Source organism: Littorina saxatilis, linkage group LG10 (assembly GCF_037325665.1).
Source record: "Littorina saxatilis isolate snail1 linkage group LG10, US_GU_Lsax_2.0, whole genome shotgun sequence".
In the NCBI taxonomy this organism is placed as follows: Eukaryota; Metazoa; Mollusca; class Gastropoda; order Littorinimorpha; family Littorinidae; genus Littorina; species Littorina saxatilis.
The window spans coordinates 23,498,463-23,515,891 of NC_090254.1; the positions used below are offsets into that span (position 1 = coordinate 23,498,463).

Below are 17,429 nucleotides of genomic sequence, written 5' to 3' on the forward strand. Positions count from 1 at the left end.
CTCTCTCTCTCTCTCTCTCTCTCTCTCTCTCTCTCTTAGATCAGGACTAGCTGTAAGAAAGGTCCTGCGGACCTAATGCTATCTTTCCTGTAATAAAGTTCAATGTTTCAATGTTAAAAGTTCTCTCTCTCTCTCTCTCTCTCTCTCTCTCTCTCTCTCTCTCTCTCTCTCTCTCTCTCTCTCTCTCTCTCTCTCTCTCTATCCAACAGAGATGAAATAGACGGTGCACGTGAAAACACATCCATGTACACTCAACCTGGGATAAACGGACCGGAGAGACAAGGTTTTGACGAGTGGAAGAGACACGAACAAGACCCGGAGCAGACCTACGTAAAGCAGTTCCTTGGGCATTCACAAACTGGTTCGCCAAATCCAACCCAGGGAACCTCCAGTCACCATCAACACTCCCAGGGAAAGGCCGCTAACCAGGTTCGTCAGACACTCCCCATAGTGCCAGGCGAGATGCTGTACAGCGAAGCTGTAAAACAGCCTTTCCTTCCCCCCTGCTAGCACATCCAGAGAAGTATCTCTTCAACGTGACAAGCCCACAAACAGCCTCCCTTCCCCGTGCTAGCACATCCAGAGAAGTATCTCTTCAACGTGACAAGCCCAGCCTATCCCGCCACGAACGCGAGGAGGATAGTCTCGAACCACACACTACGCAGGTCGCAAGTTTCAACAATGGAAACAACAGCTGTGGTCGAAATAAAACGTCCTTGCCGAACGGCGACAAAAAGTGGAGCATGCCGGCAATTGTGCCCCCCACGCTAGCAGCCGACGCAACTAAAGACAATACAGAGAACAGAGATAGCTTACCTCATGATTCCCTCGAGGAAGGACCGCACAAAACACAAAACAACCAGAACGAAAGACCCGCCGTTGCAGACTCTTTAAACGCCTCTGAGAGTTCCAGCAAAGTCAGGGAATCTTCACCCTCCTCCCAACCAGTGTCAGCCAATGATGAGCCCCAAGCAAGTTATGACGACAACTACAGCACCGGACTTGAAAGTTTGTTTGTTTGTTTGTTTGTTTGTTTGTTTGTTCGTTCATGGGCTGAAACTCCCACGGCTTTTACGTGTATGACCGTTTTTACCCCGCCATTTAGGCAGCCATACGCCGCTTTCGGAGGAAGCCTGCTGGGTATTTTCGTGTTTCTATAACCCACCGAACTCTGACATGGATTACAGGATCTTTTTCGTGCGCACTTGGTCTTGTGCTTGCGTGTACACACGGGGGTGTTCGGACACCGAGGAGAGTCTGCACACAAAGTTGACTCTGAGAAATAAATCTCTCTCCGAACGTGGGGACGAACTCACGCTGACAGCGGCCAACTGGATAGAAATCCAACGCGCTACCGACTGAACTACATCCCCGCCCTACCGGACTTGAAAGTGAGTTCGGTGACCCATCCGAGCATGAACAGGACGTACAAGATTTTACCCAAGATGTCAACGCCTCTTCTACCCACTCCCAGCACCCCGAAGATGCTGTCACTGATGCGATCGGAACTCCGCCTGAGCAGCCTGTCCTCGACGAAAACCCCATGCCTCCTAACCAACCCGCATCACCTGGCAATCCTGCAGCAGAAGCACTTACAGTGGTCCAACCCCTTGCCCCACAAACCCCTTCCGCGGAGGACTCTGTAATCGCCAGCTCTTCCTCCTCGCCCACTCTACGTGATGACGTCACGACTGACATCCAACCCATTGGGAACGCCTCATCCACAGTTTCTCCCTCTCCTGTTGGCACCATGGCCGACATGCTTCAGGGCGACCTCACCAACCCATCTCCCCAGCCGTCCAACGCCGTCATTGCTGATGCCGTCCACGATGACGCTAGTGGGGGAGGACCACTGGCTTCCAGCGACAGCAGTGACCTTCCAGCAGAGAGGAGTGACGGTACCCCCCTACCCGTCACACAAGGAGGGAGAGCACGACAAAACAGTCGTGTGGGACCCAGCGTAGACAGCAACAGACCGATAATCCGGTCACAGTCAGCTTCACAGGACAGGAGCGGGCGCAGCACACAGTCGCGCATACCTAGTGAATGGATGACACCTTCCACAGGAATGAAAGATAAGACAGCTAAATCAGATGACAAATGACCTCTAGGCCCTGACCGCGTCACAGTAAGCAATACTCTTGGTGAGTTCGCCTTTCTATCATATAATGTAGAGGGCATTACTTCTAAACTTAAAGATACCAACTTTGTGTCATTTATTCAAAAGTTCGATTTTGTGACTCTTGTTGAAACATTCGTGGAATCGTTTACCTCTACGCAGTTTCCAGACTTTACTAGTTTTGTTGCTCCAGCGAAGAAACTCTCAAAGAAAGGACGAAGAAGTGGTGGGATTATTATTCTTATTAAAATAAGGTATTACCCTATTTTAAGCGGGTAGATGTTGATAACGACAACGTCATTTTTTTTTAAGCAGACCGAGTTTTGTTTGGCACAGATGTCAAAGTGTTCCTCGTTAGCACGTGTTTACCGCCAATTAACAGTTCCTTTTATGATACTAGTGATTTTGATAATGGTGTTTCCATGCTTGATCAGTGTCTGCTGGATATTTTAGAAAAGAAAGATGATGCAGCTTTTATCATGTGTGGAGACTTTAATGCCAGAACCGGTTCTAACGTCGCTCCATTCTACGACTTAGAGTCAGACTGCGGTGTAAATGTAGATGGTGATCTTTGGTCCACAAGCAGCTTTGAAGGCTGCCATTATTCTCAGCGTTCGTCCCAAGACCCAGATGTCAATCCATTCGGAAAAAGATTGTTAGATCTGTGTTCTAGCCTAGATATGCACATATTAAATGGGGCTTGTGATGGTGATAGAAACTGTCGTCTCACGTACATAACATCAAACGGCAGCAGCGTGATTGATTATTTTATTGTATCTTGTTCTTTGGCTTCTTTGGTTGACAAAATGTGTGTTCTTGACCGAATTGATTCGAAGCACATGCCTGTTTCCTGTACTATAAAACATGCATTACAGAAAGATACAAGGCAAAATATAGATAGCTGCTCCTTTGTGTACAAAATGAAATGGTCAGAAGAAAAACAGGCTAGTTTTATGAATAAGCTGAATCAGCCTGAAAGTCTTGCTGGGATTGAAAAAGCCTCTAATTTGATTGATGTTAGTATTGATGAAGAAGTAAGTACATTTACATCTGTGCTTAATTCAGTCGCAGATTACCTTGTCGTCAGACATAACCCCCAGAAAAGTAATAGCACTGGTAGTGCCTGGTTTGATAAGGAATGCGAGGATAAAAGAAGGGATACCAGAAAGTTTCTACGCCAATCCAGAAGCACGCTTCGCCCCTCAGACAGAGAATCCTATTGTGAAACTCGAAAGGTTTATAAGAAATTGCTTGACGAGAAAGAAAAACAGTATAAGCAGAAATGCAGAGAAGAATTAGAAAGCTGTTTTAATGATTCCCAAAAATTTTGGAAAAACGTTAAACGGTTTTCTAGAAAAAGTGCATTGAGGAGCAATATTACAAATGATCAGTGGCTGGAGCACTTCAAGAATGTGTTCAAGTAAATAATGTTGCGCATGTAAATGAAAGTGAAGAGCCTACCTGTCATAGTGAGTCTCATGAAGGAAAAACCAGTCCGGAAAATGAAACTTTGAACTCTGGCATAACCTTCCAAGAGGTTAAGGCAGCTATCGATCATTTAAAAGCCAATAAAGCTGCTGGACCTGATGGAGTCATACTAGAAGTCTTCAAATGTGCACATGCTCATATTATTCCTTTTTTGATCCAACTGTTTAATGCTATTTTTTCCTCTGGAGTTTACCCTGAAGCGTGGACTGAAGCCATCATCCACCCCTTACAAAAAAAGGGAGATGTACATACACCAGATAATTATAGAGGTATATCTTTGTTAAATATCTGTGGCAAGTTGTATAGTTTCATTATTAATAAGCGTTTATCGAGTTGGGTAGAAGAGCAAAATTTACTCGGTGATATACAAGCAGGGTTTCGGAAAGATCACCGCACCGTTGATCACATATTTAGTTTGTTCAGTATGATTCAGAGGCATTTGTTGAGAAAAAAAAGTTGTACGTTGCTTTTATTGATTTTCGAAAAGCCTTTGATTTAATTTCCCACTGTAAGCTCTGGCCTATTTTGCGCGGATCAGGAGTTGAAGGCAAGATGTTACAAGCCATCCAAGGCATGTACAGAAGAGTTAAAGGCCGAGTAAGATATGGGTGTAAACTGACCGACACCTTCTTTTTTTTGGTCACAAAGGCAGGGGGAAATAACCAGCCCGCTTTTTTTTCCCCCTGTTTATTAATGATCTGGCGTCGGAAATTATTTGTAAGGGTAAACATGGAATACAGATGGTGCCTGACTTACTTGAACTATTCATTTTGCTTTTCGCTGATGATATTGTTTTATTATCTGATACCGTGGTTACCCCCCGCGGGTTAGGGAGAAGAATTTACCCGATGCTCCCCAGCATGTCGTAAGAGGCGACTAACGGATTATGTTTCTCCTTTTACCCTTGTTAAGTGTTTCTTGTATAGAATAGTCAATTTTTGTAAAGATTTTAGTCAAGCAGTATGTAAGAAATGTTAAATCCTTTGTATTGCCGAAACTTGCATTCTCCCAGTAAGGTCATTTATTGTAATACGTTGCAAGCCCCTGGAACAAATTTTTGATTAGTGCTTTTGTGAACAAGAAACAATTGACAAGTGGCTCTATCCCATCTCCCCCCCTTTCCCCGTCGCGATATAACCTTGAATGGTTGAAAACGACGTTAAACACCAAATAAAGAAAGAAAGAAAGAAAGAAAGAAAGAAAGATACCGTGGTTGGATTACAAAACCAACTGAATATTCTTGCCCACAAAGCTAATGACATGGATTTAGAGGTTAACCTGGAAAAATCAAACATAACTATTTTTAGAAACGGGAGATACATTTCTCAGAACAAAAAATGGTTTTTCAACTGCGTCAAGATGAAGATAGTAAACTCTTATAAGTATTTAGGACTTGTTTTCACTACCCGCATGACCTTTTCAAATGCTCTTAATGATATGACATCCAGGGCTAAGAAAGGTGTTTTTGAGTTATTAAGAACATTATGGAGACTCGGTGATTTCTCCCCAAACCTGTTTTTGAAACTATTTGATGCTCAGATACAGCCTATCCTGTTATATGGTTCAGAAATGTGGGGTCTTTACCCACAAACACAGATAGAGAAGATGCACACGTTTGCGCTTTAAAAGATTTTAAACGTGGCGCCAAGAACACCAAACGACATAGCATATGCTGAAACTGGTCGCTATCCGTTGTACATTTTTTCTCATGTTGCATGTATAAAATATTGGTTACGCCTAGTCAAGATGAATGATTCCAGACTCCCTAAAAAAAGCTTATAATATGCAGTTGTATTTGCACAGGCAAGGCAAGTTTTGTTGGACATCCCAAGTAAGATTAACTTTGTATAGATTAGGTTTCGGATTTGTGTGGGAAAACCAAGGTGTGCAATGCGAGAAAGCTTTTTTGAAACGTTTTAGACAGAGGTTAATAGATTGTAATATTCAAAATTGGCAAGAGCGCATTAATACCAGCGCAAGGTTTGAGGTTTACAGCGTATTTAAGTTATCTGTTTGCATGGAAACGTATTTTACTTTTGTCAAAAATAAGCATATAAGAGATGTGCTCATTAGGTTCAGAGCTGGCGTGTCCGAATTACGCTCACATAAATTGAAATACTCCTCACATACCCTACAGGACTTGTTTTGCCCATTCTGCAAAAAAGCACCTGAGGATGAAATGCACATTTTATTTCACTGTGATGCATTGAACGATCTTCGCTGTCAATACTTACCCTTTAAATACACATCATATCCTTGTTTGGTTTCCTTTCAGTTGATAATGCAAAACAAGAAGGGTCTCCATGATTTAGGCAGATTTATTTATTATGTTAACAAACGCCGTGATTTACTTCCTAAGGTGTAACAGAATGATTTATTTTGCTTCATGTCTCTCTGTTTTGTTGAGGTGGTTGAGTGCATTGCGTAGCTGCTGGTTTTTATACAACTATGTCCTTTGATGTATGTTGTAGTTGAGGATGTATTTGATGAGGCACCAGCCATCCCCTGTACATACCCATACATGTATGTATTGTGCGTGTGTGTGTGTGTCTCTGTGTGTGTGTGTGTGTGTGTGTGTGTGTGTGTGTGTGTGTGTGTGAGTGTGTGTTTGTGAGAGAAGGAGTGAAAGTCAAAGTGTGTGTGTGAGAGAGAGAGAGAGAGAAAAAAAAAAGAGAGAGAGAGAGAGAGAGAGAGAGAGAGAGAGAGAGGCTGTCATGTTTGATATATGTACCGGTTGTGACGGGTCAGTTGGCCTAAACAATAAACTTTCTGAGTTCTGAGTTCTGAGTTCTCTCTCTCTATCTATCTCTATCTATCTCTCTCTCTTTTTCTCTCCCCTCACTCTGTCTGCCTCTCTCTCTCTCTCTCTCTCTCTCTCTCTCTCTCTCTCTCTCTCTCTCTCTCTCACCTGACCTCACCTGGTCTCATCCAATGTCACCAAACCTCACTCAATCTGATCTAACTGAGAACATTGCAAATTTCTACACATCTATTTCAGCGCCATGTTGTTTATCACGAATGTGTGCCGGGCCCTGATCTGACTCACCTTATTTCATTTCCTCTCACCTCACCCCACCTCCCCTCACCTCATCTCATGTCATGTCATGTCATCTCATCTCATTTCAAATCACATCACCTCACCTCACTTCACCTCACCTCATCTCAACTTACTTCATCTCACCTCACCTCACCTCACCTCACCTCACCTCATTTCATCACACCTCATCTCACCTCACCTCACCTCACCTGCGTCCAACTTATCACATTTCTGCCCGTCCGTTTCAGCGCCATGTTGTTCAACTCGAGCGAGTGCCGGGCACTGCTCAACGCCTCGAGTCACGTGATCAGCAAGACGGGCATCGACGCGTCAGTGGAGATGTGGGAGGCTGTCATCATCTTTGCGGGCACCGGGTTGCTGGCTTCCATCATGGCCACCCTCTTCACGATCTTCAGGAAGCAAATCTACCACGATAAGGTAAGGTCTAAACAAAACAAAAAACAGGGTTGGAGGGAGAGGAGGGTGGGTAGGGGAGGGGGAAAGGAGAGATATGGGGGGGGGGGGGGGAGGTCGTCATCATCTTCGTGGGCACCGGGTTGCTGGCTTCCATCATGGCCACCCTCTTCACGATCTTCAGGAAGCAAATCTACCACGATAAGGTAAGGTCTGAGGATGGGGTGTGGGTGGGTTGGTGTGTGTCGGGTGTGCGTGCGTGTGTGGGTGTGTGTGTATGTGTGTGTGTGTGTATGTGTGTGTGTGAGTGTGGGTGTGTTTACGTGTGTGTGTGTGTGTGTGTGTGTTTAAAGGTTGGAGGGTGTATGGCACTGCTCTGTCAATAGTCTTAAGTTTCAAAGAGATCAGTGATGCAGACTTGCTTTCCATCATGGAGGTGGAGGGGATGTTGCAAAAATGGCGGGAGGGGGGGGTAAATGGTTTGTCTGCCTAGTTTGGCAACCGCAGGCGCGCCTTTTCTTTGAAAATGGCGAAAGCGAAAACGCAGTTGGTCCGACGTATGTAATAAATAATTAATACAATATATATTCGCAACAGCAGTTCTCTGGGGACGGTCCGAACGATGATAGGGAAGGTGGGGGTGGGGTAGGTAGGTTGGGGGGAGGGGGGTAACTGAGCAGCAACATTGACCTTTTCTTCTGTTGTCCACATAATCTGAAGCCATAAAACCAGTCACCATAACCGTTAAAGGGAAAACCACTCGGAGGATGAGAAAAGGGCCAAGACCCTAGGGATCAAGGGAGACACAGAACCTACGAAGCCAAAGATCGGTCATTTGGGGCCGCGTACACAAAGCCATAACCATAACCATGATCATAATGATGCATGGGTGATAAGGCAGGACAAAAACCACAACGAAGAAAGTAGATAGACAAACTGGGGAATGGAGTTTGTGGAGGGGGGGTGTTGAGAGTGAGAAGGGATTAGAAGAGCAACCATGATCATAATGATGCATGGATGATTAGGTAGGACAAAAACCACAGCGAAGAAAGTAGAGACAGAATGACGGATGGAGTTTTACGGGGGAGGGGGGGAGAGGGGGATGAAAGTGAGAGGGGAGTGGAGGAGCAACCATGATTATGATAATGCATAGATGATTAGGCAGCACAAAAACCACAGCGAACAAAGTAGACAAACTGTGGGATGGAGTTTGAGAGGCGGGAGGCAGGTAGGGGGGGGGGGGAGAGGGCCGGTGAGAGTGAGAGGGGAGTTGAGGAGCACAGGAAGGGAAGAGAGATCGGATGGAGGGAGGGAGGGGGGAGGGAAAAAAAGCAAGGAAGACGAAGAATAAGGACGACAAGAAGACTATGAGTTAATTAGTATGAAAACCTTTTATTAACGTTCGGATGATCAGGTTTTTAGTCACGCGGTTAGTCATACGATAAATGGCTGCCATTTATTGGTGGGAATCAGGATTTGTTTCCCTTAGATGATAGATATGGGGGTCTTGCTAACTAAGTTATATACTTCCACTTTAAAAAAAAATTAAATTTTTTTAACCCGAACACATGTTCCTCTCTCAGCTCTGTTCGACTCAAAACCTCTATAAAAAAAATATAAAAAAATTTTTAAAAAAATTACTTCTTTGCCGAGCTGTAATGTATCAGTTTTATCGATTTCTACTGCTGGTAACGACTACTACTCCTAGTAACTTGAGAAGAAAAAAGTTCAAAAGTTTCGACTTTAAGCTTTTATATAAAAACTTGACTTGTTGCCGAAAAGCATCACATTTCACCGTTTTATCGATTAGTGCCGCAAGTAGCTGAGAGAACAAATAGGAAAAAAGAAATTAAAAACCTCTATTAACAAAAAAAGAATTCTTTGCCGACGTGTCTGTCATGAGTTTTATCGACTACTAATGCAAAGTGACGGGAGAAAGAACAAGCTTTGAAATATTCGATATCAGCGTTAGGCGTAAAACTTTGGGAACTATCGATTGTACAAAAGCCATAAAAGACACCATTCCCCCCAAAGAATGTGTGTGGGTGGGTCCGTCCAAAGCTTAATTCGCAACGGTCGTGACACCTTTCAGGCATCCCAAACTTTTCTATATATTTATGTAACTGGCGCTGTGGGGTCTATGTCGACCAAAAGAGTGGGGTTCCCTGTAGGAGGATTCCGTGTGTACAGGGAATCCCACAGGGCGGAGTCCCTGTAGCGTTTCGCTGATCTCGCTGAAAGTCACGTGATGCTTAACGACATCGGTAGAGTTTGATGTTTTTCGATTTTTTTAAAAATGTTTTTTTTTAGAAATCCGAGTATGGTTTGCAATTTTTGTTGAAAACAAGTTTAAATCGATAACTGAATGAAAGAAAACGCAGCTAAGATAAATTACTCGTAATAACGACATTCTGCAAAGCGTTCCATTAGTATCAAACTTCCGTTGGACGTCATGGAGTTACTCTTCAAGCTTACGAGAGACAATTTGATGAAGCGAGATTTCATTAACCAAATCATTTCGAATTATACAACGTTCTTGCCGAAGCATGTTAGCTTTGCTGAATGTCGCTCACGAATTCAGGAATTATAACAGATTTTCTTGTGGAACCACCATTTTGAAAGGGGAAGTAATGCTAATGTAACTCAAATCGGTTTACGGCAGTCACGCGCTTGGTGCGAGATTTAGCGCTATCGTATTTTCCTACAGGAACTCCACTCCGTGGGACTGCCTGTAAACAGGAAATCCCCCTACAGGAACTCCGCCTACAAGGAATCCCACTCTTTTGGTCGACATATTATAAACCCCATCTAACTGGCCTGCATTGATGTTAGGAGCAAGTGACTAAGCACAGGGCGTTGAATCGCGGGTCTCTTGCTGCAAAAAAATCTTGTGTTTTTTGGAGAATATTGATTAGCTACCTGTCAGGAGGTAGGCGTAATGGAGTTGCTGAAACAACCTTTTCAAGAAAAGAAAGTGTGAATATGTGTGCACGAAGTGCCCCCTTGACGTTATGGATTAAAAAAAAAACTCAACATAGGATGCTGACCTTCTATCGGGTTTCTGTTGTTTCTTCCCCGGTTTTTTGTTTGTTTTGTTTTTCCATTGTGAGTTTTTGAACTAGCATTTGGGTAGTAGGCGTAATGGAGTTACTGAAAAAAATCCCACCTCCCCTCCCCCCCCCTCACATCCCCAAGCAAAGGAAGTTTTAATGTGGACAGGAAGGAAAGGGTGGTGGGGTGGGGGGCTCTTCCGCTGTATTATTAGTATCAAGTATCATTAGTATCACTTACTTTTATTATCACTTACTTTCCCCAAAGTGATAGCGATATCCCTACCAGCACCGCATGTGAGCCCCATATCGGCCCAATGTTATTTTCCACATATCTTCTGGGGCCCATGCGGTTAGCCGATCTGGGGCCCACATGGGAAACATCTGGGGTAACCACGAATGGATTGGGGAAATGAAGCCCACATTCATCCCATATGTTCCCCACATAAAGCAGAGCTATAGCTTCTTTCCCGCGTTAACCTTGTCCTCAGTTAATAAAAGACGGAACTTGTCCCGAGGTCACAGTTTCGAATACAGGACTGGGCGGACACGGTTCAACTTTATGTGCAGATCTGTCCCACCCGTGTGTCAGCACTGTGGCACGTGAGGACTTCAGTCACTTCTGCCAAAAGTGCAGGCGGCTGATTACACCCAAATATGCGACTGTTATTGCTACTAGCTCCCCCCCCTCCCCCCTGGGAGATAGCGACCCGAATTTCACAGCATCAGGGTGAGAAACGAAGCCTGTGCTGCGACTTCTGTCTTGTGTGTGGCGCACGTTATATGTCAAAGCAGCACCGCCCTGATATGGCCCTTCGTGGTCGGCTAGCTGGGCGTTAAGCAAACAAACAAACAAACAAACCCGGAGTACGGACGGATACCTCTAGAACTATGCGGAGCAAAGACCGGTCAACTGTTACCCTGAACGTAACAAGAAGACAACAATAAAGTGTACAGCCATTACCGTTAGGCCCGGAAACACCTGATGATCAGGGGCCATTTGGTGACAAAGGACCTTGAATGAAATATGGATAAGTTCGTGGAGCTGGACCGTTGTAAACGATGGCTTTAATGGACCCCTGGGGACAAATGAGTGCTGAAATTCGTACGTTATAGAATATCCTTTTGCTCCGAATTGGTCCACAACTGCTACCGTCTTTTTACGGTTATGCGGACGTTACCTTGTTATCGGCGCTTGTGGAAGATTATTTATTAATATAATGGTTGTTACGCTGGCAGTTGTGCTGTGATTGGGAGGCGGGTGGGGGAGGGGGGTTGGGAGAGAGGGGGAGATGCAGGGCTAAAGGGGAGGGGGCTTTCAGGTAATAACCGTGAGTGTGACACGCCTCTGTCCCGTAAAAAAAAACGGCCACGAAAGTCAATTTTCAGTCAATTTCCCTTTTGTTTTCAAATGTATTTTTCTCGCTTTTGAAAATTGTATATCTTCCTGTCTTTTTGTATCTGCTTTTCTGATAATGTGTCCACACCCCCAACGCCTTTTTGCGTGTAACTTTAACATTTCAGCAGCAAAACCGAGTGTCATCGACGTTAAGAGATAAACCTCAATTCAGGAGCTTTGTCCTAGAATAATACGGTCAAACAGACAGACAACGCAACATCGCAAGGTATTTTATGTAGCTTTCTATAGCATTTGCCCTAGTTTATGCTTTGAAGTGAGCGGGGAAAATCAGTATCGGCTTTGGCAGCTTAAAACTTGAGATGGATATAAAAGGTAAAAGTAGAGAAAAGCTTTTCAGGTTTAATTACTTCTTTTTATTTCTGCTTTCGTGTCACTAATCTTATTTCTTCCGGCAATTCAATTAAAAAATCTGAATCTGAAATAAGGTTTTTTTCATAATAAAACTTGGATTGCACAGAACCATAGAAACGTGAATTGGCTGCGGGCTGTGTGGTTTTCTTTTTTGACTTTGATTTCTTTTGGTGACGGCACCGCCTTGCCAGACAAGTTTCGGTGATCTCATATTCGTTTTTCTCAACACTATAAAGACCATTCGGTCAATGTACTGGTTAATCTTTTTATTTTGACAATGAACCGAGTGTGTGTGTACACGTGTGTGTGTGTGTGTGTGTGTGTGTGTGTGTGTGTGTGTGTGTGTGTGTGTGTGTGTGCGCGCGTGCGTGCGTGTGTGCGTATGGGCGTGCGTACGTGCGTCCATGCGGGTATGTGGGTGTTTTTGTGTGTATGTGTGCGTCGCATTAGCAAAGCTAACAGCAGAGGAAGAAAGAGAGAGAGAGAGAGAGAGAGAGAGAGAGAGAGAGAGAGAGAGAGAGAGAGAGAGAGATTTCAAAGCTTTCTGTTTGACTTTCTTCTGTGTATCCGTTTTGCATCGATTTCTCAGAGCACTGTTCCTGTCAAACTTTCACGCAAGTGATCCAAGTTCAAGATACAATGGAAAATGTTTGTCTTCTTCATTCGTAGTATTGTAGTCTTCCGTGTACTCTCACTCACGCGCATTCGCAGTGACGCACATTCGCGCACGCACGTACGCATGCACACAAACACCCAAGAGCATGCTCATGCATGAAGGCACACACACACGCACACACACACACACACACACACACACACACACACACACACACGCACGTACGAATGCACACAAACACCCAAGAGCATGCTCATGCATGAAGGCACACACACACACACACACACACACATAACTTTAAACAACCATTGGCAATATTGCGCTGCGAGCAGCTGCATCTATATATATATACGACTAGTGTCTGTCTGTCTGTGTGTCTGTCTGTCTGTGCGCGATGCGCGGCCAAGGTTCTCGATGGATCTGTTTCAAATTTGGTGATCATATTCAGGTACACCCTGGACACAACCTGGTCGATGAGATATTTCAACACGTGCTCTCAGCGCGCAGCGCGGAACCGATTTTGGTTCCACCTCAGCTATTTTGGTTCCACCTCAGCTTACCCGGGCCCCCATACCGACACACCATAGCCGCTACACCACATCACAACGCCAAAGTTCTCGGTGGTTCTTTTTCAAATTTGGACACCGTATTCAGCTACACCCCGGACACAATATCATCGATGAGATATTTCAACACGTGCTCTCAGCGCGCAGCGCTAAACTCATGTTCGTTTTTGTGTTCATTTCACCATTATAAGTAACTCTTCCTTATCTTCTCCAGTGTTTGGCGTTTATCTCCCTTCCTTCGTGTGGCTTTCCCGTTCAGTTGTAAGTTACTATTTATTTTTAGAATGTCACTGCGCTGTCCAGAACGCTTCCCTTGCACCCGTAAGTTGTTCTTACTGTCAAAGTGAAAAGGTCGAATCAATTTATAGCCACGCGAAAAATACACTCTCACCTATCTCTATATATTTATAGATACAGATATGCATATATATATACGGCTTCTCTGTGTGTGTGTGTGTTTGTGTGTGTGTGTAGGCAAAAACCTATGTATTATAGAGTTCTGTTTGTGATGGGGTCTAGCGGCTTTTGTCTGTCTGTTCTGTCACGTGCATGTCATGTCACACTCAGCACGAGTAATTCACTGCAGTTGCTGGCCCGTAGAGTGCGTTCTTTCACAAGCAAACATGCTGATTACATAGCGACTGCTTTAACGCACCTCGAGCTTACATAGCCAAGTCAGTGCTCAAATAGCGATTTTCTCCCGAATTCCTGAGGGTAAAGGGGGACAATCACATTTTCGTTGTGTCTTAAACACACGACACAGCTCCCTCTGCTCTTGGCGTGGGTCCAGAAAGGGGGCTAGCTGCCCTTGGTGGCGTTCCCACTCGCCCTGCAGGAGTCCTCGTGTTTCTCGGGAGAGAAGTGAAAGTCGCTAGAGGGGTGAGCTTCAGCTCACTCTTTGTCTAGGGACGCTTTTGTTACCCTGCTTTTATCCTGCCTTCTTAACCCTGAGCTGTTTGGCTTGTTTTTTCTTGGTGACCGTACCGTACCTTGTAAGTGATGAGCCAAGTTGCTAAACACAAACTGCCAAACACCACCTTTGCTGATAGGCGGGAAACGTTCATCTGGGTAGATAACTACCTTCCAACGGACACCACTGCTCTGAGGGAGCAAGATTGGTCCCTTAATATGGACCAAACAGCAAGCGGTTCTGACCGCGCCCCAGATATTCCCATGGAATCACTGAATGAGACTGACCGGGCCAGCCGGACTGGTCAGTCCCCAAAATCCAAACAGCTTAATAAAGCAATCACCAATGAGAAAACCAGCATATCTTCTCCTTTCAAGAGAAAGAGATTGCGGGAGGACGACCCTGAGGGGGGGCAGAGCTCTCCGGAATCTCTTCTCTTCCGGGATAGCCCCCCACGCTCTCAGATTACTGATCATTTTGAGGAAGACTTCACCGAAGTCAATCGTAAGAAGCCCAAAAAGAAAAAGAAGCAAAAGGTCCTCTGCGAGGGTCCCCCTCTTCAGGGAAACACAGGTATTTCCCATGCAACATCTGCCCGGGGGGTCGACACCTCCCAACCCCTAACTGAATCACAAGAAAACCAGACAACTCAACAGCCACTACCACCTGCCAATACACACACACACACAAAACAAAGACCCCGAAGAAAACTTCTTTACCAACCCAAGCAACCTCCTCCCTCCTTCTTAGAGTTCCCCGTGGTGGTGCAGGACCTGAAGGAGGGCCCTGCAACATTGCAGGGACTCGGCCTCAGGAGGAAAAAAACTTTTGACCTTGCCATCGGCGAGGTCAAAGAAATACGCATGCTGGCAGCTGGGAGCGTCCTGGTAGGGTGCTCCTCAGCATCACAACAAAACAAGCTATTGAGGCTGGACTCGATCGGCGGCATCAAAGTGAAATGCCACCGTCCGGAGGTAACAACCGAAGGTGTCATTAAACGCATACCCACAATACATTCAGGAACAGACCTGTCTGAGATGGCAGTGGGCGTGCGCGTCCGGATGGAGGATGGGAGTCTTGTAGAAAAGGGCCCCTCCTCGGTTCGATCTTTTCGCCGTCTTCTCCTTAGGGATGGGAAACCGTCTCAGGCGGTCCGTGTCACGTTTACAACGGCAATTCTTCCAGACAGCGTCGTTCTGGAGAGTGAGGTGTACGGCGTCGAACCCTACACTCCTCCAGTGCGGCGCTGTACGAAGTGCCAGAGACTATCGCACCTAAAACAACAATGCAAATCAAAAGTGCAGATCTGCCCCCGATGTGGCTCCAAGGGCCACGACGGAGCGACGTGCACCAAGGCCAAACATTGCGTAAACTGCAAGGGCGAGCATTCCGCCGCTTATCTTGGATGCCCGGAAATGAGACTGAGGCTGCAGGCCAATAAGATCAGGTCGGCAGCATACATACCATATTCTGAGGCCCTGGATCGGGCACGGCGCGAGCTCGCCAAACAACAAAATAAAACAGCGACTGCCCCAGCGGAAATGAGGGACTCCTTCTGGCGTCCCCCTCCGCAACCGATCCGGCGGACCTCAACCCCCCGGTCCGGGTACTCTTTGGCTGTCCAGAGACCCCCCCTGGGTGGGCAAGTAAATAAAATACAAGAAATCAAAAACAAAATGACCGAACATGACAATACACTCCTTCCAGTTCATGCGGACAGTTCTGCTGCAACCGCGAAGCACCAAACAACTTCGCAAAATCCAAATCCTGGCCCCCAGGCGCCCTGTAAGTCTCAGACGGCTCGGGCAGAGGCGCCGCTTCATGGGACCCCCGGGTTAAAGGCCTCCCTCCTACGCAAAGCCCAGAACAGGAAGGAGGACTCGAAAGAAGAGCAGCTCTTCGAGAGGTTGATGGGGAGAATGGAGGAGGGATTGGCCCAGAGATTCAGAGAATACAAACTTAAAACTGAACAGGAAATAAAGCAGCAGATGAGGGAGGAGCAGGAGAAGGCAGAGCTTGAGCTAGCCGACGCTGCACTAGATAAGCTAAAAACAGGAGAGCAATATGCAAATTTAAATGAACAACAAAGAGGCCTTCAAGGTTTCATCGAGCAGTGCCTCGGCTTCATGGTTAAGGCCAGACAGATGCAGAGTCCTCTCGACCTGATCGACTCCCTCTCAGCTACATACACACAACTCTCCAACACCAAGGTTGAACGCTTCATTCCGGGCGGCGCCACTCTGGCGCTGGGCGCTCTTGCTGGTGCCAAGCAGTTGTCCGTGACGGATATGAAAGCTGTTAAAACCACTTTTTAACCTATTTTAAATCTGCCCTTTAACTTACCTTCTTTGTGCGTGTTAAAATGGCTGAACAAGGTGAAAGCGGTCACGGATTTATCATATTACAGTGGAACTGTCGCTCTATCAACTCTAACTTCTCTCAGCTATATAATTATATATCAAATCACTCTGCTGACATCTTAGTTATCCAGTCAGTCAAGAGAAAACGCTCCCTACTGCCTTCTATAGATGGTTTTGACTTCCCTCCCATAGTAGAGCAAAAGGGCTCAGGGCAACTCATTCAAACAGCTATTTATCTAAAGTCTTCCTTAAATTACAAACCCTTTGCACCTCTCATCCCTAGTTCAGAAAATCTCAGTACATGTGCTGTTGAAATCGAAATAAAAGGATCCAAAAACCTCAACATAGTTAACATATATTACCCCCACGGGTGTAATAAAAAAGGAACTACCGACTGGCTAAAATCCCTGGATCATGGCAGGGCACACTGGTGCGTGATGGGTGATTTTAATAATCACCACCCTCTGTGGGACTCTGCTAACCCTAGATACAAACATGCCAATAGCAACCTTGCTGACGTCATTTTGGAAACTGACTTTTGTATACTAAACGATGGCTCGGCAACCAGACTTCCAGACAGAGCTGACCATTCCCCGTCAGCAATCGATCTCTCCCTTTGCTCAAATGCCATAGTCACTGACATCGACTGGAACGTTTTCCCGGACGCCCTCGGCTCCGATCACTTACCCATTGTTCTTACCTTCCGCCACTTCGCCCCTAATCGCAATAACTCGGAGGTCAGAAAAAAGTACAATTACAAACAGGCAAATTGGGACAGCTTCCGTGCGGAGCTCGAGGGTGTCAGGGAGGAAACTCTCCTTACGGATGACATCGAAGCCTCTTACAATAACATACGTCAATGTATACTCACTGCTGCCAATAATCACATTCCGCTTAAATCAGTAAATCCTAACTGTAAGGCCAAAAGAAATGAGTGGTGGAATGCAGACTGTGATGAAGCCTTGGCAAACAAGCGATATCACATTAGGACATATCTCAGGCACTGCTCAGACGCTAACTTCACGAATATGAAGTCAGCTGAAATACAATTTAACCAGATCACCGCTGAGGCTAAACTTCAAAACTGGGAAAACTTTG

General features: G+C 45.5%; 1 protein-coding gene across 1 annotated transcript in view; it reads left to right on the forward strand.

Annotated features, from left to right (window-relative positions):
* The first annotated feature begins 743 nt into the window (after positions 1 to 743).
* The window catches only part of LOC138979059 (uncharacterized), a 49,473-nt gene continuing 32,787 nt past the window's right edge, over positions 744 to 17,429 (forward strand). The window contains exons 1-4 of the mRNA XM_070351870.1: positions 744 to 917; positions 1,475 to 1,960; positions 2,554 to 2,657; positions 6,893 to 7,082. Coding sequence (XP_070207971.1) covers positions 744 to 917; positions 1,475 to 1,960; positions 2,554 to 2,657; positions 6,893 to 7,082 — 954 coding nt within the window. The remainder of the gene's footprint in view (positions 918 to 1,474; positions 1,961 to 2,553; positions 2,658 to 6,892; positions 7,083 to 17,429) is intronic.